The sequence below is a fragment of the Bubalus bubalis genome, chromosome 5 (assembly GCF_019923935.1).
Source record: "Bubalus bubalis isolate 160015118507 breed Murrah chromosome 5, NDDB_SH_1, whole genome shotgun sequence".
In the NCBI taxonomy this organism is placed as follows: Eukaryota; Metazoa; Chordata; class Mammalia; order Artiodactyla; family Bovidae; genus Bubalus; species Bubalus bubalis.
Window position 1 is genome coordinate 31,767,344 of NC_059161.1, and position 24,645 is coordinate 31,791,988.

The following is a 24,645-nucleotide window of genomic DNA, read 5'->3' on the forward strand; positions in this document are numbered from 1 at the left end:
TCTTAACCACTGGGCCACCAGGAAAGGCCCTGAAAGTCCCTCTTACTTCTCCAACCTTAAAGGCTCATCTGGACAATAAAGTTTTCTGTAGGCTCTACTTTGTTAAAACATATGGATGGTTTGCTTCTGTGCTCTCCTCTAAAACTTCACAGAAAGACAGCATTCACTTGTTAAACTTTTTAAAGGGACACAAGGTCTCTAAGGAAAAACTGCCATTTGCTTAAACTTAGGTTCAGTATTTAGGGCACCTGATCTTAGAATGAGGCCACATTTAGATTCCTGTAGGCTTCATGGTATTTTCAACTTCCCTAAACCTGAAACTCAGTCCAATTACAAGGTGTTTTGGGTAGCTAGCTGCTGTCAAAACTGAATTCCAAATTTCTCTCTTAAGGCCCAGCCCTTATATGTTTTCTAAAAACCAACAAACTTGGTCCTTTTATTTGGAGAGATCAGGATGATACTGCCTTTGGAGCCTTAAAGAGAAGTTTAATAAGGGCCCTGCCCTTGGACATCCCAGTTATCAGTTTCCTTTCTTCCTCTCTGACATGAGGAAGGGGGAAACACCCTTGGAGTACTCGCCCCAAAACACAGGGACCATCATCGACCCATCGGGTATCACGGCTGACAGCTGGACCCTGTGCCATGGGGACAGCCCCCTTGTCTCAGAGCCACTCTGGGCACCAAAAACTAATCCCCGGGTTCCTCTAACCATCTCTGTAGCCTGTGCAGTTGAAGCTCTCTCGAATCCTCACCATGCTGGCTCGCCAGCCATCTTACTTCCTGGGAAACCCTCTGCTGCTCCTGAATAACTCACTCTTGCTGTAATAACCTCACCCCTGCTACTCCTCTCCCACTTCACCGACAAAACTCCTTCAGACGGCTCACACCAACACATCCCTTTGACTCTGCAGTAACTCACAGGAGACTCCGCTGGCCAATGCAGATTTCCCATGGTTTACTAAGGTTCTTATTCACAGGATGAAAAGGCAGACACTATGTGGGGCTGCTGCCGCAGCGCCTCTCAAAACTGTCAAGGCAGCACCGATACCCTTGTCTGCTTCAGCCCAACAGGAGGAAGCACACCCTCTCACTGGCGCTCGTGGTACAGCCATGGGCAAAACCACTGGCATTTATACTCAGAGCCTGTATGCCTGTGCAGTTGCCTATGACTTTGGGATGATATGGAAACAGCAAGGTTGACTTACCTCCGATAGGAATAAAGTTTAAAATGGCTCTTATGTCTGAGATTTATTAGATGTCATACTCATGCCACCTGCCCTGGCTGCTGTCAAGGTCCCTGGGCATTCCTGACTTGACTCCCTGGAAGTGAAAGGAAACGACCTTGCTGGCGTTTCTGCCAAAACACTGCTCTCAAAGGAACCTCTGGCTAAACCTCTATCGTGGTCCAAAGGGACAGCCCCATGTGCCCCAGAGGACAATTTGGGAACACTGACTAGAAATGCCCAACAACTGGCCCCAGAAAAGGAAAAACAATATTGGGAACTGAATAACTGTTGGCTTGATAAAAAGAGAACTCCTGGTTTGGGCTAAACCACAATCTGGTCCTAGCAGAAGCCCCAGATTCCCCATCACTGCCCACTGTACATGCATGATGCCACTGTCTACTGGAAGAACGACAGAGCTCATGAGGCAGTATTGGAGGGACAATACTACTGAGGCTGTGAAAAGCGCCCCCCTTACTTGTTCATCTGTCTGAAGCTTAATCCAGGAAAGCCTGTCTGCACTGCATTAAACTGCTCACGGGCCATGTGAGGCCTGGCAAAGGGATTTTATTCAGCTGTTCCCATCTCAGGGACATAAACATGTTTAGTTATGAGCTGCACATTTTCTCACTGGACTGAAACTTTCCCCTGTAGACAGGCTACTGCTTCTTCTGTGGCTGAGATCCTGTTAGAAAAGACCATCTATACCTGGGGAACCCCTTGAACTTCAGTAGCTGAACACTTGGACAGGTGGGTCTGTGCTGTCTGGTCAGTTTTTTACTGTCTTACCATCCTCAATCCACAGGGCTAATCTAATGCATTAACGACATTATTAAGACCCAATTGGCAACATTTGTAGAGATCTTCCAAATTCCCTGGCCAAAAGCATCGCTGTTGGTCCCTATAAACCCCTAGATCTACTCCTTTGGGAACTCAAACACTCACCCATTGAGATGGTCAGAGGATGCCCAGGACAGCCAGTCCTGCCTCTTCTGACCTACAGCTGATAAACAGAGACGTGCTTCAATACTGCAAGGGCCTTACTGCTTCCACTGACAGTAATCATGCTTTAATAGCATAACCTTCTCACAGCGGGCTCCCAGGAGACGAATGCTATGAGCATCACACCTTGCAACCTAGAGGTTTCACCTACTGGAAAAGACACCTCTAGAAGGACTCACTTCAACCTCACTCGAAAGGCCCCATCAGGTACTGCTAATCAACCCTTGTGCTGCTAAGCTCCTGGATTCATGTCACACCTAGAGAGAGCACCAAGCCCTGAGTGGATGGCCCTGCACACCAACAAGTGGTGATGTGAAAGCACCGATTTTCAGGAATGGAAGCAGACAACATCTGATGAGATGGATGACCAAGACTGACCAGGCCCATATGCCCTTTTCTCACCATTGCTGCTTACTTTATTTCCCCCTCTCTTCCTTGGACAGACACCACTTTTGTACACATTTTCCAATCTCCTGTGAAAGAGGGGTGCCTCTCTGATTGCTGGATTTGTCACCAGAAACCTTGACCTGTCCACGACAGCAGCGACCCCTTACTCACCCTGTAAGTGACTTCTCTGGAATCCCAATGCCACTCTGTACCTAACTGTTCTGTAGGGCCCTTTTATAAGGTGAGAATACGAAATCCATGTGACCTGTTCTGTGGCTTAATTCAAGTTCTCTTGGATACACATGCAGATGACACTGGAGTAGCCGACGCGAGTCAGACCGTGTGTAAGCTGGCTGTCATACCCCTGTATTTAGGAAGACTCTCAGTATGTGATAACGTCGTATTTGAGGCTTGGCTGAATGACGCTAATGACTCCTTGATATGGACAAACAAGCCCACAAATGCCGCTCCTGAGGAGGGGGTCCTACATCTCCTCCTGGCTACCTTCACATGTGGAAGTCCTGGTAATGGCCCCATGCTTGGACACCTCGTCGTCTCCACAGCTGGAGTGTAGAAAAACAGTGTGCTTTTGCTATATTCGCTGTTCTACTTTCTCTTCATAACAAAATAGAAACACCCCATGGATCCACCCCATTAAATCTCCTTAGCTGCCTTACATGGAGCTTCTCGGAGGCACAGTATATGATCCTGGGTTTGCCTCTGTAGGGAGAGTCCTTCTCCTCCCATCAAAGTAGGTGCCAACGAACATGATTAGAAACCTCTTGCCACCATTAGAAGAGCTGGCCGATTCCACAGCCAAAGGAGTAGCTGCCCAATGGTGATCACTTAACTTACTGGCTAAAGAGTGCATGGCCCCCAGTTACCTATTTGCTGAGTAAGGAGGTGTTGGAATGACAGCAAGTACTGCCTACTGCACATGGATAAATGTTCCAGGAGAGGTAGAAACACAATTACAGAAAATCAGGGAGCAAGAGCACTGGTTGCAAAAATGTTCACCTGATATCCCACGGTCCTTTCATTCGTTCAGCTGGCTACGTTCAGGCCCATGGTCGGGGTTCAGAACCATTATACAATTTGGAACTGTCATGTTACTTTAAATTTTGTTTCGCATGATCATTTCTCAAAAACTCCGAAAGGAAAATGCGTCTGAATTTTAAATGGGATTTGCATTCAACTTTTCAGCAATATACCTCCTGAGTAAATGTAAGTCATGAGTACATGCCTGAGTGTAAATGTCATACAGATTCACACGCTCGTGACTTAGGAGCAACAGTCAGCCTTCTACTGGCACCTGGAACACCAGGCTCGAGGAGCGCGGGCCTGGGAGGTGAGTGGCCTCAGGCGGCCGATGCTGACAACACTCAGGAAGCCTGATCAAGCCCCTGGGCAGCCCAATAACCAACTCTGCCCCACTTCTGGGGAAGAAAGAAGGCTTCTTGGGAAAACGTTTCTGAAAAACACTCACTAGTGTTACATCACTCAAGTTAACGAGCATTTTTAAAGGTGTACAAATAAACATTCCAGACGAATCTGAAAGAGACTTTCTGGGTTGAGGTCCTGTATTACATGACAGTGGTGAGATGCAAAATCCTTACCACCCAGCACAGAGAACGCAGACTGGCCCTCAATCAGGGAACTGGGTGCGGGAGGGGGGTGGGGGGTGCAGGCAGTTCTCCTTCTACTTTTCCGTATGTGCACACTTAAGTGAATGTGGGTTAAAGTTATAGAGGAAAAGTTTCAACAAATTTTCATTAAAAACAGAAAGAAAAGAGTCCCGCATGTAACTAGATGGGTGAGGCGGCGGCACAACCCTACCCCTGCATGGTCCTGCATCTGAGTTGTAACAACATTAGCACTTAGACCGAGAGAGCCCACGTGCCCCTGACGACCCACCCTCCACGGCCCCTCATCCTGCCCACCTAGGTGACCTCCACCCGCTGACGGTCGGTGCGTGGATCATCAGTTCCCGGGCACTGAAGCCGTCTTCGTGTCCAGATGAGCTGACGACGACAAATCCAATCTTGTGGGGCATTCTGCGAGCCGGGCTGTGTGCGAGAGCAGGAGAGACGGCTTCAAAACTGAGGGACTCAGGGGCACACAGTGACACTGTCACTTACATGTTAGTTCTCGCCTCGCTGACACACAAGTAATTCACAGCCCAGTCAGACTGCCCCATTGCTTTGAAACAGTCTAGTTTCTATTATGTAATTTCTAAGGCACCTCTGATACTACTTAACAGTATCATTCACGTTACCGTGACTTTTCCCAAATACACTAACATGTCCAAAGAGCCTGAGCAGCATCGTGGGCTGCACTGTGTCCCCAAAGCACTCTGAAGTCCTCACTCCCGGGACCACCGACAGGACGTCTAGGAACAGCATGCAAGTTAAGAGGAGGTCATATGGGAGTAGGGAGGGCCCTGCTCCAACACGACTGTGTCCTTATCAGTAAAGAGACAGGGACACACACAGACAGGAGCCAAGTGACAAGGGCCAAGCAGCTGCAGCAACACACCTACAAGCCAAGGCCATCAAGACCCCCTGTACACCTAAGCTGGGAGGGCCAGGACGGGTTCTGCAGAGGGGGTGTGGCCCTGCTGGACACCAAAGCTGGGAGGGGCCAGGAGGGGCCAGCAGAGGGGGCATGGCCCTGCACAGGTGCACCACAACCACCTGGACACAGAGCTGGGAGGGCCCAGAAGGGGTCTGCAGAGGGGCGGTGGCCCTGCACATGCATCAGGACCACCAGGACACCAGAGCTGGGAGGGGCCAGGAGGATCTGCAGAGGGGCCGTGGCCCTGCACATGCACCAGGACCCCCTGGACACCAGAGCTGGGAGGGCCCAGGAGGATCTGCATGGGGGGGTGTGGCCCTGCACACGTGCATTTTGATTTTGGACTTCTAGCCTCCGTATTTCTGTGGCTTTAATTCATCCGGTTTGTGTTACTCTGTTATGGCAAAAACAAGGTCTTTTGCTAAGATATGAATACAAAGTTTTTCAAATTAGTTAGGAAACTAATAAACCAGTGTGTTAAACAGCTATACAAAGATAAGGGGGAAAGGGGCAGTTTAATCAACAGCATAATCATTGCTACATGAAAATGCTGACCAGCAGAGGCAGAGCAGAACCACAGACAGACCCTTCCGTGCACAACCGTGCTCCTGGGGCCAGGCTGCATGGCCAACGGTGGGGAGATGGGTAAGTATTGCCTGGATGATTTTTTCTCTCAGGAGAAAAAAAATCACACCTGGCTTGGCTCACAGCTACCTACCATCATGTTGAGCGTGGCTGTAATGACGTCCAGCTCTGCCCACTCCTTTGAAAACAGCACCTCAATCCCAATTTCCCTCCATGATTCCGCCCTCCCTACACCCTGCACCCCTCAGCCCCTGCCTGTGGGGCATGTTTCCCAGCTTGGTCAGTTCAAGACTTCCACGTCCTCCTCAGAAACTGACTCAGGGATGGAGCCATGAGAACGGGACCAAGCTGCTCAGTCCCAGGACTCTGCTGCGGGGGCTGAGCTGCAGCACAGCATCAGGGGTAGGGAGTAAGGGTTGGGAGGAGGGTGGGGAGGAAGGCAGCTGCTAGAGTAGCGGGGAGCTCTGGGCAGGGGGTGGGGCTGACATGGGGAAGCAGTGTTGAGACAGCAGGGACCCCCACCTTGTGAGCATCAGGACTTAAAGCCCAAAGGACTCACAGACTCCCACTGACTCCCCAGTTACTAAGGCCGTCGATGCTCTGCAGTTGGCCGATTTGGCTGAAGGGTCAGTATGCAACCAAGAGCCCTCAAAAACACAGAGGATAAAGCCTTCTCCAGAAGGTTCTCTGGGGTGGGACACACTATTAACTGAGATTTTCAGGAGGCGGTAACGCACGAGCACACCCCACGTAAGACATGCTTGTTTTAACGTGCTCAGGATGGATCTGGATCCTCCTCTGACTGTTATTGAGACCCTGAAAAGGACTATGTTGACAAATTAATTGCTGGCCGGCATTTGCTAAGGTTTCTTGGACTATATGAACAAACGCATTAAAAACAGAAAGAGAAACCACTATTAAAGATCCTAGTCATTTGGTATACAAAGCTCACTGAAGGATGTCACAGGATAGTAGAGGAACACCAAACCAACTCGGAAACTGATGAAATGCAGGCACAGAAAACGGACGAGTGTGTGACTTAATCCACAGCAACTGCAGAGCGTGGCCTGTGTTTCAGCTCCCACGCCAGACAGGCACCAGTCTGACCCAGCCTGCAGCTCCTCCCATGCGCTAGGGTTCAGGCTCACAGCCAGGGCTGATTTTCCCCTCGGTCTCCATACCTCCCCCAGCCCATCTACTTCTAACCCCCACCCCTCTGTGCCAAGTGTCACTGGCCCCACCTTTGGAGGGATGACTGAATACATCCCCTCTTAGGGATCCACTGTCTTCTCTAGAAGACAGTAGCCAGGCCTCTCGACCTGGAGCACTGCCCCGCCTGAGGGACCCTGCTCCAGCCATTCTAACCAATCTGCCATTCTAACCCTCTCTTCATGTGGTAGATTCTAAAGTCCAGCCAAACTTATTGAAGCTCAGGGTGAGAGCCCTGTGCTGGGGATTCCCCACATCCTTTCAGCACCTTTAAAGGTGCTGTTACTGTCTATCCCACCTTGAACAAAAGAGGTTATCTATTCAATATTCTCACCTGAGTGTGACCATGTACCCTGAAATTCTGCAAATCTGAAATGCTATTTATTCATCTTGCTATGTGCGTACAGACCGACTTCCTCACACCGTGTGTCTGCATGCAGATACACCTGTTTACACCCTCATGACAGTTCTGACAGTCCTGATGTAGAGACGATGAATCTGAGGCACAGAGAGGCCTGGCCCAGGGTCATCAGCTATGAGGCCATGCAGGCAGGGTTTGTCCTAAGGCTGCTCAAGTTCCAGAGTCTCTGATCCTGACCAATACCCTCGGTCATGGCGCTAAGACTCAGAAATGGGGCCCTTTAAATCGGAATAAAGGATGTGTCCACTATACAACGCGGCTTCAATAAATCCCAAACACAGCCCTGGCATCTAGGAGCCAGGTAGAAGTGCCGAGGAACGGCAGAGGCAACGTTATTACCTCGGTTTGGGTATTTGAGAAGGATTCTTTTTCGGCCACCTCCTTCCACCCTGTACCCTGGAATCTTTTCTGCACAATCCTTCAAGTCTTCTGTAAGAGACCTGGGATGTCACTGAGGACTCTAGTATCAGGCACTACAAAATTCACCATTAACATTTTGGGGAGAACCGGAACTCTGTCGGGCCCCCGCTGGCCGGGTGCACAGAGGTCCTCTCCCCACAACGAGCGCCGGCTCCATCTTCGGTTCGGCATCCCTGCGGAGTCAGCTTTTGACTCTGCATCAGGGAAATTGGATAGCTACATTACACTGAAACAATTCAGCAACTTCCAAATGTCTTGCTACAAGGCTTAGGAGACGAAACTTGTACTCACTTTTTTCTTATGAAAATGTAAGTAGTACACAGTTAAACGGTTTATGGTAAATGGTACACAGTAAAATGGCTTTTGGTGCAGCAACCTCAAGGTTCGCCAAGTGCCCCAGAGAGTCCTCGGAGCAGACGAGGTTCAAGAGCCGACTCCTTCCCACCTCGCCCGCACGGAGTCGGGGTCGCCGGGCTCGCGCAGCCGCCCAACGCAGGGACCGAGCGCAGGCGCCACGGGCCGCCCGGGCGGTGACGCAGCGCGCGGGCCGCACCCACGGAGGCCCGTGTGGACCCAGCCCCGCCGCTCCAAACCCCGCACGTCGGTCCCGCCCCGGCCCGCTCGGGTACCTGTCAGGACACTCGCAAGACCCAGGATCTCCGCCGGCCCTCGGCAGCGCCGCACCCTCTGCGGACCTCAGGCAACGCCTCCGCCGCCACCCCGGGCCGGCCTGCACCCCCGAGCCGCAGTAGCGGTGGCAGCCCAGGAGCAGCCGCGGCGGCCAGCGCCCATCGCCCGGGCCGCGGCCGCCGCTCTCATGACAACCAGGCCGGCCCGCCCGGGCCTCCGCGCGTGCGCGACCCCGCCCCCGTCGCGCTGCGCCTGCGCACAAGGTGGGGGTGCGCCGCCGCTTTCCTGGCCTTCTGGGTAATGAAGTTTCCGGCGGCGACGCCTGCGCACAAGGTGGGGGCGCGCCGCCGCTTTCCTGGCCTTTTGGGTAATGTAGTTTCCGAGGGCGGCGCACGGCCTTGATTCGCCCAGTGGAGACCACCTGGAGTGGACACCACTGCGATCCGCCGAGCAGGTGCCGCCCGCGGGGCCAGAGTTTCTGAGGATGTCGGCGGTGCTCCGGAAGCCCAAGACGTTCAAGCTGCGGTCCCTGCATAGCGAGAAGAAGTTTGGGGTGGCGGGCAGGAGCTGCGAGGAAGTGCTGCGGAAGGGGTGCCAACGCTTGCAGGTGCCACGTGGGGCCGCGGGGTGGGAGCCTCCACTTGCAGGATGGGACCGTGCTGACCCATCGTCCTGCGGCGTCGGGACTGGCCGAGCTCAGGCTGCCCCAAGCCACACAGTAGGCCCCCGAGTCCTGACAGTGGGAGGGGACGCTGTCCACCATCTCTGGGCAGAGAGCCTGAGCCTGACCACTGCCGATGGCCACGTGCCCACCCTGGGCTCTGTCCGGGCTCCTTTACATGGGCTTTGGTGGCGTTCAGGTGCCCTGCCCTGAACTAGGTGCTCACACCCCATTTCACAAATGAGGAAATTGATGCACAGAGGGACTGAGTAATCTGCTGTAGCCACCAAGGAAAGGCCGGTGTTTAACCCCAACCCAGTACTGCTGCTGCTGCTGCTGCTAAGTCGTTTCAGTCGTGTCTGACTCTGTGCGACCCCATAGACGGCAGCCCACCAGGCTCCCCCGTCCCTGGGATTCTCCAGGCAAGAATTCTGGAGTGGGTTGCCATTTCCTCCTCCAGTGCATGAAAGTGAAAGTGAAGTCGCTCAGTCGTGTCCGACTTGTAGCGACCCCATGGACTGCAGCCCACCAGGCTCCTCCGTCCATGGAATTTTCCAGGCAAGAGTACTGGAGTGGGGTGCCATTGCCTTCTCCACAACCCAGTACTAGGTCCACCCAAAGCCTCTTAGCCGAGCCTCTGATGGTGTGGGCACTGCGGGGAGGGGTGTGTGTATGATAGGGGGTGGGCTGTGATTGGGGTTCTTCCAGGCTTCTGGGTCCTGGTGCCCGGTCTCAGCAGACGGCCTGAGTGAGTGAAGCCTCTGCCCCTGCACTCAGGAGCCCACCCGCTTGGGAGACATCTGGGGAGAATAAGAGGCACTGCTTTTGTACTTCCAAACCAGGGATGTGGGAGACGTCTGGGCTGCAGAGATCCTCATTTCCTGTGCTGCGGAGAAGTCCCCAGTGTGCCTTGTCTGGCTCCTGGGCCAGGTCAGAGAAGGGGAACTTTGGAGAGAACTGGGATGGCTCTCCTCCCTTCTGACAGCCAGGCTTGGGATAGCTCTGGCCTGAGGCCCAGGGACCCCGTTCTGGTGCCCATTGGCTCATGGCTCACATGCTCTCTGCCTTGGTTTCCCTGGTGTAAGATGAAGGGTCAGGCTCCGAGGCCTCTCATGGTCCTTAGGTACTACTGTTCTAGGGATTTCAGCCATCCTTCCTACCCTCGTTGTCTTAACTTCCTCCGCTGGGCCTAGACCAGTGCTGGGTGAGTGCGTACTTGCATGGCACGGGGGGAGGGAGGGAATTGGGTGTAAAAACTTATGAAATGGATCCATGTGGCATGGCAAAGGAGTAAACCTCAGCAGGTTCACAGTCCCGTGAGCTGGTCACACTTCTGTAGGCAGAGGCAGTGAGTCCTGTTCAGTAAGGTTCTCCTTAATTAATCAGTGCCAGGGAGAGACTTGAGCCGTAGGTATTGCGTGCTGACACCTGTCAGGCCTTGTGCCTCATTGATGGGGATGTATTTACAGGCTTAGTGCAGTCAAGCGTCATTTTTGGAAACGGGCTTGAATTTTAAAGTGCCTTAGGGGAGCTCTGTTTGAAAGGGTCTGAGTGGTGAATCCTGCAAAGTGGTCACCAGTGTATATTCATCTCTGTGACTTTCCAAGTCTTAGAATGACCTACAGTAGGGGCCCTTGATGGACGTTCTCCATACGTGCAGACTGCATCTCTGGCAGGATTCTTTACAACATGGTTCCTTCTTGTTCTCTGTGAGGGCTGCAGATGGGAAGACTTCAGTTGGCCACCCCAAGATTGGGCCCCCCTGAGACCCAGGAAGTGAGCATCCCACCCCGATCTCACCTCCTTCTTCTCCCCAGCTCCCCATCCCTGGTTCCCGCCTGTGTCTCTATGAAGATGGCACGGAATTGACTGGAGATTACTTCCGGAGTGCCCCCGACAACTCAGAGCTTGTGCTTCTCACTGCCGGCCAGACCTGGCAGGGCTGTAAGTGTTGGGGATCTTGGAGACTGATGGGGAAGTGGGTGTGGTTGTGGAGGTGCAGAGGCTCTGCTAGGGGATGCCAGCCTTGGGAGGGAGGGTCCCCGTGCTCTGGACCCTAAAGGAAGAAGCCCCTGGAGGCAGAGCTTACTCAGATGGCTGAGTTGTCCATCCTCTTGGCCAGGAGCCCACCTGTCCAGTTGGTTGTTGTATGTGTCTCTTTAGGAAATTCCTTTAGTTTTATTTATGTTCATTTGAGGTGTCCTAGTATTGGAGAAGGAAATGACAACCCACTCCAGTGTTCTTGCCTGGAGAATCCCAGGGACAGGGGAGCCTGGTGGGCTGCCATCTACAGGGTCGCACAGAATCAGACACGGCTGAAGTGACTTAGCAGCAGCAGCAATAACTCCTAAGGGCAGAGAGTGGGCTTTGGGGTTCGGAGGCTACCCAGTTTTATAGGAGAAGCAGAGCCAGAGAGCAAGGTTGTCCTGTTTACTGGGCTTTGTTGACCAAAATAGTCAATAAACAGTTGATAATAAGAATAGAAAAGTTTTATTTGAGCCAAACTGAAAAATGTAGCCCAGAAGACAGTCTCTAAGATCACTCCGAGTATCTGCTCTGGAGAAGCAGGGTTTTCAGCACAGTTTTGTGTCTTCAGTACAAAGACTGTTAAACAAGTCAGGATGCATTCTCTTAAGGGTTCAGAAACAGCAGATCAGCATGTGCACAGAGCATCAGCATGGCCTTGGCACTGGCAGAATCTTGACCATCGAAGAAGTAACCATCACTGGCGTCCCAGGAACAGGGGCATTTAAACTTTATTTACTTATTTTGCTGCATTGCACAGCTTGTGGGATCTTAGTTTCCCAACCAGGGATTGAACCACGGTCCTTGGCAGTGAGAGTTCAGAGTCCTAACCACGGGATCTTTAGGGAATTCCCCAATCTTTACTTTTAACATGGACTTGCTTTACTTCTGGTCAGTGCATCCTTTTCTTTAATAATTAAGGCAGATGCACACCATATGTACGATCTACCACAGACAGGCTGTTCTAGACAGCATCAAATTCAAGTTGACTTATGTAGAAGTCTGAACGACCCCCTGTGTCTCAGTCAGTAAACATTTCCTTAATCTGTTTTCTAAGGGACGGGCAGGTGACTGACTCTACGCTCAGTGTCTGATCTCTGTCGGGTTTGTGGACACCCATCCATCCTCAGGTTCCTGTTGGCGCTGCCTTATTGGAGCCAGTGCCCTTGGAGGTGGGTCTTTAGTGGAGTCTTTGCTGGGTGACAAGTGCTACCATGGAGCCGTAAGCCACTGGCCAGGCATGTGCATGTCCCCCAGGAGGGTTGTCTGGCCCCTGTAGAAAGGGGCTTCCGATTCAGGTGCTGTGGGAAGGCAGTGGAGCTCCGAGGACTGAGATTGTCCTGCCCTCTCTGCTGAAAGGGTGGGGAGAGAGAGAGGCCCGACAGGAATGTGGATGTGGCCTCGGCCCTCGGTTGGGACTCTGCTGTAGCAGTGAGGGTGACATGTGTGGTGTGGCGAGCATCCTTCCTCTGTCGGGCCTTATCCTTCTAGAGAATTAAATCTGAACAATGTTACCAGGAAAAGGAAGGAGCCCCACGCTGCTTTCCAGAGCTGCGGTTCTGGCTTATTTCCGCAGCAAGGACAGGAGCAGGCGCCTGTGGCCTCACCAGGCCTTGTTGCTGTTTCTGCTTTAGCCACTCCGGCAGGCGTGTGGTGGTGTCTGGATTCACATGTTCCTCCCAGCTGATGGTGTTGGCCATCTTCTCCTGGGTAGATTTACCATCTGTAAACCTTCTTGTGAAGCATCTTTTGTCCGCTGTGTAGTTAGATATTTTTCCTGCTTGAGTCTTGCGAGTTCCTCTGGTCCATTCTGGACGTGAGTCTTTGTCAGATGTGTGGTTGGCAGATAGTTTCTCTGCAGCTCATGTTTTTGTTTTCTTAACCAGGTCTTAAACATGGAGTAGACATTTTTACTTTTGATGAAGTCCTACTTGTCCCTTTTTATCTTTCTTTGTTCTTATTTTAATCGCTAAGGCATGTCCAGCTCTATATAGCCCACCAGGCTCCTCTGTCCATGGACTTTTCCAGGCAAGCATACTGGAGTGTGTTGCCATTTCCTTCTTCAGGGAATCTTCCCAACCCAGGGATTGAACCTGCATCTGCTGTATTGCAGGTTGATTTTTTATCACTGAGCCATCAGGGAAGCCCCTTTATGTTTCTGTACATATACTTTTGTGGTTCAGTCTGAGACTTTTTCGACAAGCTCTAGGTCTTGAAGATTTTCTCTGTCTTTCTGCACCAGTTGCTATGATCACGTGGCTTTTCTTGCTTAGCCTGTGGAGGGTGGATCACACTGATATTTGAACTCGGAGCAGCCCCAGGTCCCTGAAATGACCCAAGCCGCTGTGGGGCCTGTTCCTCGTGTGGGTCTGGACTTCTGCTTATAGGATGAAGAAGCCCTTAGTGTCTCACGCTTACCTGGAGGGCTGGCTGCTTTCGGGTGCGTGTGGAAAGGTGGGGAGTCAGCTGAATAGTGAAGGGATGAGCTGGAGCCTGAGGCCTCGAATGAGGGCCCAAGACCAGGTGGTTTCACTTGGAGGAGGGAAGGCCGAGGCGGAAGGGCAGCAACTCCCTTTGGTGTGTTTCATTTCCTGTGTCCTCCCCTTCTGTCCTTCCCACTGCCACTTTAAGTGTGGGGTGCCAGGCCCCAGGCCTGGAGCACTGGGCTGGTGGCTGTCGGGGCAGGGGAAGGAGGCGATTTCCCAGAGGCCATGCTCCAAGGCCTGGTGGCCTCTCTGTTTGTCCCCTTCGGTGGCAGTCGTGAGTGACATCAGTCGCTTCCTGAGCGTGTTCCAGGAGCCGCATGCGGGTGTCATCCAGGCCGCCCGGCAGCTGCTCTCGGACGAGCGGGCCCCACTGCGGCAGAAGCTGCTGGCCGACCTGCTGGGCACCGTCAGTGAGAACATCGCGGCCGAGACCAGGGCCGAGGACCCGCTGTGGTTTGAAGGTACCTCATGGATTCTGGCCTGGAGGGAGCGGGTGTGGAGGGCTTCCCTGGGACTGACTCTCTGAGACCCGGGGTCTCCGTCAGTTCCCAGATCCAAGGGTTTCCCAAGCACAGGGCCAGGGTCCAGGCAGCCCTGGGGTTGGCGGTTTTATTTTTCAATCGTGATGAAGTAAAGTTCACCATCTTCACCATTTTTGGGCACTTAGTTCTTCGTTGGTATTGAATATATTCCCAGTGTTGTGCAGCAGCCCTGCCACCTGTTCTCAGAGGTTTTCATTCCAAACTGAGGCTCTGTCTCCAATGGGCATCACTCCCCATCTCTCCTCTGCCCCTGGTCCCCCATCTTCCTGTCCCTGGAATATGACTCCTCAGGGACCTTGTATGAATGAGCTCATGCATCTTCCTTCTTCACTCAGCATAACCTCCTCGTGGTTCATCGTGTGGAGACAGGTGTCAGGATTCCCTTCCTCTTTAAGGCTGAATGATATTTCATCTCATGGGTGGATCATATCTTTTTTATCCAGTCACCTGGTCCTATCTCACCTTTTGGACTGGTCTTCTGAGCCAGGTGGAGCAGCCCCCTTGGGAAAGCGGCTCCCCGGTGGCATTTGAGGTGCTCTGTGCTGGTGGACCAGAGATGACTTCCTTTGCAGAAGGAGCAGGTTCCCATCAGAACGTTTCTAGATGGAGCCGAGTCAAGAGCCCTCCTGTCCGCCCCTCCCAGGAGATCACAGCCCCAGGCTCCAGGCGTCTTGTCTCTCCTTCCGGCAGGCTTGGAGTCCCGGTTTAGGAGCAAGTCTGGCTATCTGAGATACAGCTGCGAGAGCCGGATCCGGAGCTACCTGAGAGAAGTAGGTCCTGGTGTGCTGGGCAGGTTTAGGAAGCCGGTTCTGCCTCTGGGACTTGGCTCCCAGGATCTGCGTGGATGTCAGAGGAGTGAGGGCTGGCGCGGGTGTGGGTGCAGGTGAACATGAGCCAGCAATGAGTTAGTTGCTTGCCCCGGGAGCCCCTTGCCATTGCTCCTATACCTCGTGGTCGGATGTCAGCCAGGAGGTGTCATGTTCCATTCTTTGCAGGCCACCTGCTACCCCTACACCTTGACCTTGCTCCTGGCTGTGTGTCCTGGACTAGAGTTTATCATTCGTGGTGCAGAACTGCCCACACGTGCTCTGTGGAGAGCACAAAGGAAACCTCAGGGCTGGGGTATCTGAGGCCCTGGGGCCTGACCCAGCTCCCCCTCGTCCCTGCTTCCATCCCTGCTGACCGTAGCCACCCTCAGGCTCCTTCTGCTGGTGAAGTGCTCTTCCCACGCTGGCTGATGGGTGATCCAGGGCATCATCCGCAGGCCCCTCTGGGTGCTAGCCCCATTCTGTGATGAGCCGTCTGCTTCCTGCTGTCATTCCCACTGGGCCAGGTGGTCCCCTTGCTTCTGCCCGGTGCTCAGTGTGGGCCCATCGGTGCGAGTCCTCACCTGCACTCCAGTGGGTAGTGATGTGGTGGTCGCTTCTCACCTGCACTCTTTTTCTCCGGTTTCTTGCCACAAAGCACCGGGTAGCACTCGGGAGACGGAGCAGCCAGTGTGCCTGGAGCTTGAGCTTATCTGATTGTGACCAAAGCTCCGTCTCATGGGCCCAGAGGAACTTTCCAGAGTCAGACAGTTATGGTGGGTGTGAGCTCTGACCCCCAACCTCAGGGCCCTGCTGGGACTCCAGGGGGCAGGATCCAGAACCCCCAACCTCAGGGCCTTGCTGGAACTTCAGGGGGCAGAGTTCAGGGCCCCCCCAACCTCAGGGCCCTGCTGGGACCCCGGGGGCAGGATCCAGAACCCCCAACCTCAGGGCCTTGCTGGGACTTCAGGGGGCAGAGTTCAGATGCCCCCAATCTCGGGGCCCTGCTGGGACCCCAGGGGGCAGGGTCTCTGAGGGCCATGGCATTCAGTGGACTGGGAACCAGGCAGCAGTGGGTTTTAGGGTGTGTGGCCAGTGCTCAGGGATGCCCCTGCCTCTCCAGGTGACCTCTGGCGCCTCCCTGGTGGGCGCAAAGTCTCGTGAGGAGTACCTGCGGCTCGTGGGCTCCATGCAGCAGAAGCTCCAGGCTGCCCAGTACAACAGCAGCTACTTCGACCGAGGGGCAAAGGCTGGCCACCGGCTCTGCACCCCCGAGGGCTGGTTCTCCTGCCAGGTGAGCCACGAGTGTCTCCTGGGCCACCCTGGCCGAGGCCTGGTGAGCTGGGGCAGCCCTCAGGTGCCAGCTTGCACAGGGTGAGGGAATGGTCAGCCCCACTGGTGGTTCCCAGACTTCAGTGGCGTTGGAACCCCTGGAGGGCTTGTGAGGATGGCTGGGTCCCTCCCAGGGTTTTTGTTCAGCAGCTCCACAGGGCCTGAGAACCTGCCTTCCTGATGAATTTCTGCGATGCCTGTGCAGGGATGGGTCAGGACACGACTGCTTGTGAGCAGAGACCTTGTCCTGACCTCAGAGGAGGGAAGTGTTTGTTTGGGTGGTGGCTGATGCGTGGTCTGCCCTGTGGGAAAGCCCGGATGAGAGAGCCCGCCCGGATTCAGGGTCGTGGCCGGACGTGACATCTCGGCACTTGTAGAGCTTGGTGCCCTGGAGGGGCAGTGTCGGCTGGCAGCAGTGTTCTGGGCCGTGGGGACAGCGCAGGGGCACTGCTTGCTGCGTGCAGCTGTTCGCAGGCCAGCTGTGGGTGGAAGTGAGCTGCATGCAGCACTTCCAGTGAAAGCCCCTCCCTGCCACTGGCAGGGGGCCAGTCTCCCCCCCATAGCCCCCCGTGCCTCTGTCGCCCCTCAGGCAGCCCCTTCCAAGGGTGATGTCCCAAGCACCCAGACACTGCTCCTTCCCACCTGGCTTCACGTCACTCTCACCTGACCACTCCCTTCTGGGCAGTGTGACCTGAGCCCGGCGGTATGTGTGGCAGAGGACACATATACTTCCACCCCAGCACCTCCACCCCAGCACCTCCACCCCAGCCTGGGCAGGCTCTGGGTTGAAGGCCTGTGAGCGAGTTGGGTGGTGGGTTTCTTGCAGAGAGGCTGTGGGGGCCCTCAGGGTGCCGGCGGGGTCTCTGGATGGGGTGCAGCTGGGGCTTCAGGAGGAGGTGACACTTTAGTGTGTCTGCGTGGCCCAGCCTGTGCAGGTAACAGGGAAATGCTGGGATGCCGTGGAGGAGGCAGAAACGGAGCAGCCGTGTGATGGAGCAGTGTGGGGAGGGCTGGGGGCACAGGAGGTACATGGTAGGGAGCCTGGCATTCCTGGCGGCTGACGGGTTAACTGGTCCCCTCTGCAGATGCAGTGCATTACTGGGGTCACCAGGGAGTGGGGTGCCTTGCCAGGACAGAGTGTCTGCCTCCTGAGCACAGACCACGTACAGGGCCTGACCCCCGACTGGGGCGCCCCCGACTTGGGGGAGCGGCTCTTTGGCCTCAGGGCCGTCACCTCTTCTCTTCCATCCAGGGTCCTTTTGACGTGGATGACTGTACCTCCAGACACTCCATCAACCCCTACAGTAACCGGGAGAGCCGTGTCCTCTTCAGCACCTGGAACCTGGACCACATGTGAGTGCGCGGTGTGGGGGGTGTGGGCACAGACTGCAGCGCGCCTGCTGGCCTGGGCCTGCCTGGCCTCCAGGGCTGATGGCCGCCTGGTGTTCCACACACTCAGCTCGTGGATCACAGACCCACGGATGTCCATTGTCACCTGTGTGGTGGTGTCACTCAGTGTGGTGGCTCAGGTCCCCATCCATACCAGTGCAACCCTCCGTACCCCCTCGGTCACCCCCAGATCCCACCAGTGGGCCAAGCTGGTGGTCGGCAGCCGAGGGCCCGGTCAGTTTGGCACCAGTGGGATTCCTGCCTGTCCCAGGGCGGGGGATGGGGGGACTGGGCGGTGATGTGCAGGGCGTTTCCCGCTTTAGCCAGTGTGAGTGTGTCTTGGGTGGCAGGATCGCTTTTATGTGTATGTCAGCTCATTCAAAAAAAGAAATGGAAAGTTTTACTATTTTAACCGAGACGCTTTTCTTGTTGACTCTTGAACAACATGGGGTTTGAACCACGCGGGTCCACTTACACACAAGGTTTTTCAGTAGGAAATGCTACAGTTCTCCATCCGCATTGGCTGAATCCACGGATACGAAGAAGGCACAGATACGGAGGAACCTGCAGGCAGAGCCCCCTCATAAAGACATCCTCGGGTTCTCGTCTGCGTGGGGCACTGGCTCCTAGTGTCCCCGTCTGCCCCCACGAGTCTTGGGTTGCTCTGCAGGGTGGAGAATCCTCAGGCCCCGGCCCTGTCCCCCTTGGTGTCGGACCTTCTGCATGCTCCCCGCCTGCTGGGTGGGGAGCAGCTTCTCTGGCTGCAGGTCGTTTGCCTGGTTACTAGGAAGGTGGGCAGTCCGTGAGTTTGTCGGCCATTCGTGTTCTGTGAAGTGGCTGTTGCCGCCTCTGCTCGTTTTCTGTCTGGCTTTGGTCTCCTAATTAATTTGTGGGAATTCTTTCTACATCCTGGACACTCATTCTTTGAGGGTATGTTTTTACGTTTTGGGCTTGTACACTGGAGCCAGGGTCACGTCTCCTGAAACACGTTGGTTACATTTCCGCTCTTTATCTAAATGTATGTACATCCACATAGATACACATTGCTGCTGCTGCTGCTGCTAAGTCGCTTCAGTCGTGTCCTACTCTGTGCGATCCCATAGACGGCAGCCCACCAGGCTCCCCCGTCCCTGGGATTCTCCAGGCAAGAACACTGGAGTGGGTTGCCATTTCCTTCTCCAATGCATGAAAGTGAAAAGTGAAAGTGAAGTCGCTCAGTCGTGTCCAACTCTTAGCGACCCCATGGACTGCAGCCTACCAGGCTCCTCCATCCATGGGATTTTCCAGGCAAGAGTACTGGAGTGGGGTGCCATTGCCTTCTCCGTAGATACACATACTGGCTTTTAATTTAAAATGTGGTTTTGACCAGGAGGCAGCCAGGGTCTGAAAACATTGGCTTCTTTTCCTGAGATATGGCCACAGGCCCACCCCAACTGGTGGGGCTGAAGCCACGAGCCATGTGTTTAAATAGTGAAACGCAGAGGAGTAACTGACTCTCAGTGCAGCATATGTCGTCCGCCCTCCTGGACGGTGTCACTGCAGCCCAGGCCGGGTTCCTTGTCCCAGCTGGTGGCCTTTTCAGGGCTCTGGGATGGGGCTGCAGTGGCTGGCTTCCAGAGTCTGCCCTCCTTCCCCACCCTCAGGCCCCCTCACACCACGAGGGTGCATGCACCAGGTTGCAGCCTGTCCTGGGAGTGATGGCTGGGTGGCGGGGCAGGGGTCCAGGTGGGCTTCAGGTGGGCAGGGCTTCTGGGCCCAGAGGCCCGCTCCCGAAGCAGGAGCCCCGGGAGCATGGGGCTGGTCCCCCAAGGGCACCCCCCAGGGCCCTGTGTTGTGACAGGTCTTCCTTCTGAAACCAGAACTTCCCTCCCTCCCTTCAGAGCTGTCCTCGGCCTCTTCTTTAACTTCATTCATTTGGCTTTTATTTTTCATTTGTTCTTTCTATTTTGGAGGTGTTTTTCTTGCTTATCAGTTACTTTGCATCTCTCTTGTCCTCTAACATACACATTTCAGGTCGGAGTCCACTTTAGCCACTTCCTGTGAGTTGGGTAACTGTATTGTTATTTGGGTCTAAGGACTCTTGTCATTTCCGTCGCAATTTTATGGCTGCTCTGTGAACTGTTTGGTGTTAGTGTTAGATGCTCAGTTGTATCTGACTCTTTGCAACCCTGTGGACTGTGTGTAGCCCACCAGGCTCCACTAGCCCACCAGGCTCCTCTGTCCTCTGTCTGTGGGATTCTCCAGGCAAGAATACTGGAGTGGGTAGCTGTTTTCCTCCTCTAGGGGATCTTCCTGACCCAGGGATTGAACCCGCGTCTCCTGCATTGCAGGCGGATTCTTTGCCGTCTGAGCCAGGTGTAGAGGTAAGCGTGTGTCTTCAGTTGCTGCCGGATTCCTGGCTGCCTCTCCTGGCGCCTGTTCACTGCCGCAGTCACTCATGACTCCTCCAAGCCTGCATGGTGGCGGTGTGAGTGTTTATGGACTCAGATCCACGTGGCCTCAGATGTGCGTGGCTGGATTTAACCTGATCTGCTGCTCCCGGCCCATCCTGTCAACCTTGACATGTCCTTTGGTCTGAGGGCTGTCCCACTGGCCATGTTATTGCTTTTATTCCCACAGGCTTGAGACGGTCCCAGCTGAGCTGACAGCTGCCATCCTTTACCCGTGTGGTGAGGCTCAGTCAGAGGCTGTCGGATAACTGCGTGTTGATTCCTTGCTGGCGGCTTCCATACCACCTGCAGCCGTATGTGGTTGGATGTGTGGAAGTTGGATGTGTGTCTGCGTGAGAGGTGGGCTGAGGGGCCTGGTTTTCCACATGACTGGAGGTTCACAGGGTGCTGATGGCGCCCTGGGCACAGCAATTGCGGGTGTTCTTACCTCGAGCCTCCTTCCCACCCCCACGTTGCATCTACTTGGCCACCTGCTCCAGCAGACAGGGAGCCGGGGAGGCCTGGTGCAGGCTCACACATGGGTACGTCCTCTTTGAATGCCATCATCATCACTCAAGGAAGCCCAACCCAACCTGCAGGGAGGATGAAAGACCCTGTGGGAAGAAGGGCCAGCCCCCAGCCAGCCCACCAGCAGAGCACAGCCCTGAGAGTGGGCCAGGCCGACCCACAGACCATTGAGGGGGTTGGTAATTCACACAGAGGCTTTTCCTTCCTCTTCCGGAAGACCCGGACCCTTGGCAGCTTCTCTCTTCCTCCTCTAATGGTAGGGCGGGGGTCTCAGCCCCACCCCTCCTGGCTTTCGGGGCCTCTGGGACCCCACCAGGACTGGAACCCTGGTGGGCTGTGGAGTGCAGCACAGTCCTGTGGTCCAGCCACGGTTTCTGTGTCTGCAGAGGGAGCCACCTTCCTTCTTTTATTCCCAGATACTTACTCCTTGGTGCTCAGCATTTCTTTGGCATGGGGACAGGGCCCTCTGTGCCAGTTTAGTGGCCCCTAGCCCCCAGCTTTGCTGTTTCTGGTCCCATCTCATCAGTGTACAAGCTTCTCCACTGGGTGCCGTGAGGTCTTTTGAACTGTTGTTTATACGTGAAATCGGGTCACATAAAGCGATGTCATGGTTGTTTTAAATGGACACACGTGTCTGCAGATAAGATTATAGGATGAGGTCTGGAAAGGCAGATGTCAGACCCTTAACGGGGATTGTCTCTGGGAAGTGAGATTAAAGGCTATAGTTGGAGGTGACTGTAGCTTTGTTTGTAAGGTTCTATTTAAAAAATGTTCATATATCATCCTGTAATTTTTTAGTGAATTTGCACATAGATAAAGTATGAGCCAAGGAAGTAGAATGTTGTTGTTCGTGTGATGGGACTATGCTTGACTCTCATTTTTCCCAGTATACTTCTCAGTATTTTAACTACATACCATGTACTTTTTACAACGTGAGATGGCTGGGTGGCTGGCCTGGTGGGCAGGGGCCATGTACGGCGATGGTGCCCCTGTCAGTCTGGGAAGGGGTGTCTCCAGTGCATTGGTGGCTGCTGGGTGAGCCCTTTCCCAGCGCCCACCCCTCTCCGGCTGGGATGGTCTGAGGGCGGCTCCTCTGAAGAGTTTCACCCTCTCTGGTTTCTCCTGGAAGCAGCCAAATCTTGATGGCTCAGCCGAGTAGACACCTTGTCCACCCATCTCTGTGGTTTAGCAGAAGATGCTGCTGCTGCTAAGTCGCTTCAGTCATGTCCAATTCTGTGCAACCCCATAGATGGCAGCCCACCAGGCTCCGCCGTCCCTGGGATTCTCCAGGCAAGAACACTGGAGTGGGTTGCCATTTCCTTCTCCAATGCGTCAAAGTGAAAAGTGAAAGTGAAGTCGCTCAGTAGATGAGGCGCTAACTAAACGGGGGCAGGTGGCGGGAGCATTGTGACGACAGAAGATGATGTCCCTAACCTTGCTTTACAGAATAGAAAAGAAGCGTGCGGTCGTGCCCGCGCTGGCCGCGGCCGTCCACGACGCGGAAGGGAGAGAGGTGGACTGGGAGTACTTCTACCGCCTGCTCTTCACCTTGGAGAACCTCAAGTTAGTCCACATTGCCTGCCACAAGAAGACCACCCACAAACTCCACTGCGACCCCAGCAGGGTCTACTGCACCCCAGCAGCACCGCGGAGGAAGCGGCCTGCCCACCAGCGCCCGTGACGCAGCCCCGGGAGCACGTGCATCCTTCCAACAGGTGCTACTTCACGCAGCGTGGGGGACCTTTAGCCCCCTGAAGAGGGGTTGAACCCATGCTCCCTGCATCGGAAGTGCAGAGTCCACCCTGGACCACCAGTGATGTCTCAGGTGCTTGGTTTTTTTGGCCACTCCAATATTCTTGGAAAAAACTTGAAAACATCGTCCTACAGACTCTGGTTGGAGCACATTTCTGAAGCTGTTTTCTGACCTCCGTGAGCTCAGCTGCCAAAGGACAAGTCTTGGGGTTCCCAGGATGCCCGGGGTCAGGAGTGGAGGCCCTGAGGCTTCACCCGTGTGAGTGCAGTGTCCCCCATCAGGTAGATTCCCCCCTTGCGTGGCCACTTGGGTGGGCTTCAGGGAACTTCAGCTCCATGGGCCTCCACTCCCCAGGCAATGCAGCGCCCCCTCCTCAGGCCTCTGCTGAATGGTTGAGAGTTGTGACTCTTTTTGAGTAAAATACAAGGATATTCACTGCTGTTCTGTTTCCAACAGCAAACAGTGGGAAACCCTCCAAATGTCCAGAGAGCTGATTGTGGCATGATGCTGAACCATAGGAAATTGCTGTTTTTATGGGTCAGAAATGGTCAGATTAATTTCATGATTCAACCCTACACATCTACCTCATACAAAACACTGTAGCAGTTTCAGGTGTTTTGTGAGATGTGGGAAGCTGGCTGTTAAGCGTACAGGCGAGGAAGGTGGCTTGGCCGTGTCCAGTGTGACGAGTGTGTATCACAAGCATGTGCTGGTCATGCAGAGACTGTCACAAAGGGACACAAAGCATGTGAACAGCAGGAATCCTGGGGGGTGGAATGGAGTGTGATTGAATCACAAAGGACCAATTTTCTAAACCATGCATTTTATGATACTTGAAGATTTTAAAATGATCATTTCATAATTTTTAAAAATTTACTTTTTGAAATCACATTTTATAATACTTAAATTTTTATACTTATTGTATAATCACAAAAGCAATAAAGATTTTTAAAAAATAAACATGTCAAAAAAGTTTGCCCTCATTGAGAATGACGAAAATGAGAAAAATAAGGGGTCAATGACTTAAAACACTGACCCAAATCTATGTCACCGAAACATACACACACTTAATTTTTTTTATTATTATTTTTAAAGAACTTTAAAAACGTATTTATTTGGCTGCCCCGGGTCTTAGTTGCGGCATGTGTGATCTAGTTCCCTGACCAGGGCTGGAACCTGGGCCCCCTGCATTGGGAACTCGAGAGTCTCAATGGGCCACCTGGGAAGTCCTTCCACACTCTTTACAAAGTGCCAGTCCTCTGTGGGATTTGAGAAGTGCTCTGTCAACTCATGGTGTCGACCTGGTCTGATGGGAAGTGGGGACGTGGGAGGGGCCGAATGCCCCTGAGCGCGGCGGTCTTATCTGTGCAGTGGAGTCCCTACCACACCCAGGGGCCCTGGTCCCGCCAGCTCCACTGACTGCCCCCTGCAACTCCCCAACACCCTGCGCTGCGGGGGTGCACCCATTCCAGCCTCTTCCTGACGTTTCTGGAAAGCAGCTCCACAGAGCTTCCTCAGGACCCACCTCCTTATTCTACCCACCCCAGACACCCTGGGCAGGATGCACCCTCAGATTACTCACAATTAGAGCAATTTAACATGCCCTGTAATGTGCTTTTTGAAACTTTAATTCATCCCGGGCCTGATCCGTGTTCCTCCTGTTTTGCTTGTCACCCTGGGCTGGCCTGTTGGGGTGTCTTCTCTGTGCTGTCTGGACGTGTGAGTACAGAACAGGATCCCCAGGTGTGTTGCACTGGCCCCAGCCCCTCTTTACAGGGACACCTGGAGTCTTCTTCTGGTGACAAAGACTGGCCACAGACACAGACTTGCCACCTGCCACCTCCAACACCCAGCAGAGTCCACAGGGCATTCCCTGTGCTCAGCGTGACCCTCCAGTCGCCATAAGAGACCACAGCTGTGACTTAGGGGTGACAGCTGGTGCTGGGGGGTGGGCGGCACGACCTACCGTACCATCTATCGTGGGTTAGCGATAGAAAGGCTCAGAACGTGTAAGAAGCTGCCCGGGGCTGACAGGGCAGCCTGGGGGGCTGGGGAGGACCCTCTCCATGTTCCCTGAGGCCCGCGAGCTGCCAGACCTTGGGCTTCCAAGACTAAAGGTGACATCTTGCATTTTGGTGGGAACACGAGGAGGCACAGTTCCTGCAGGGGTGACGCTTGTCCTGGGAGCCGGCGTGGGTGAAACATAAAGCCCTGAAACCGGAAGCCGGCTGCTTGGCCCAGGC

At 54.1% G+C, this 24,645-nt stretch overlaps 2 protein-coding genes across 9 annotated transcripts in view; one reads left to right on the forward strand and one right to left on the reverse strand.

Annotated features, from left to right (window-relative positions):
• Positions 1 to 8,670, reverse strand: part of CEP104 (centrosomal protein 104) — a 40,352-nt gene extending 31,682 nt beyond the window's left edge. For 4 of the 7 annotated variants that reach the window (XM_044942905.1, XM_044942904.1, XM_044942901.1 and 1 more), the window contains exons 1-2: positions 8,451 to 8,670; positions 4,553 to 4,678 (exon numbers count right to left, since the gene is read on the reverse strand). In XM_044942905.1, the coding sequence (XP_044798840.1) occupies positions 4,553 to 4,665 (113 nt within the window). In that variant the 5' untranslated portion in view covers positions 4,666 to 4,678; positions 8,451 to 8,670. Of the gene's footprint in view, positions 1 to 4,552; positions 4,679 to 8,112; positions 8,269 to 8,450 lie in introns of those variants that run through there. The other 3 variants (XM_044942902.1, XM_044942900.1, XM_044942906.1) reach the window with 2 other exon arrangements.
• Positions 8,671 to 8,789: 119 nt separating this feature from the next.
• Positions 8,790 to 23,370, forward strand: DFFB (DNA fragmentation factor subunit beta). 2 transcript variants are annotated; one of them, XM_006053810.3, is made up of 8 exons: positions 8,790 to 9,058; positions 10,930 to 11,056; positions 13,896 to 14,084; positions 14,856 to 14,935; positions 16,095 to 16,265; positions 17,556 to 17,656; positions 20,312 to 20,435; positions 22,096 to 22,234. In XM_006053810.3, exons 1-7 carry the CDS (start codon positions 8,936 to 8,938, stop codon positions 20,388 to 20,390), a joined length of 870 nt encoding a protein of 289 aa, XP_006053872.2. In that variant the 5' UTR covers positions 8,790 to 8,935; the 3' UTR covers positions 20,391 to 20,435; positions 22,096 to 22,234. The 2 variants fall into 2 exon arrangements, with proteins under 2 accessions (XP_006053872.2, XP_006053871.2); XM_006053809.3 differs by lacking the exon at positions 20,312 to 20,435 and having other exon boundaries at positions 8,791 to 9,058; positions 22,096 to 23,370.
• The last annotated feature ends 1,275 nt before the right edge of the window (positions 23,371 to 24,645 follow it).

Bases quoted from the DNA above. Each gene is read 5' to 3' on its own strand.
- DFFB (XM_006053809.3), top strand. From the start codon at position 8,936: ATGTCGGCGGTGCTCCGGAAGCCCAAGACGTTCAAGCTGCGGTCCCTG. The intron at 14,936-16,094 runs GTAGGTCCTGGT...CTGCCTCTCCAG, and splicing joins TCCGGAGCTACCTGAGAGAA to GTGACCTCTGGCGCCTCCCT. The intron at 16,266-17,555 runs GTGAGCCACGAG...TCTTCCATCCAG, and splicing joins AGGGCTGGTTCTCCTGCCAG to GGTCCTTTTGACGTGGATGA.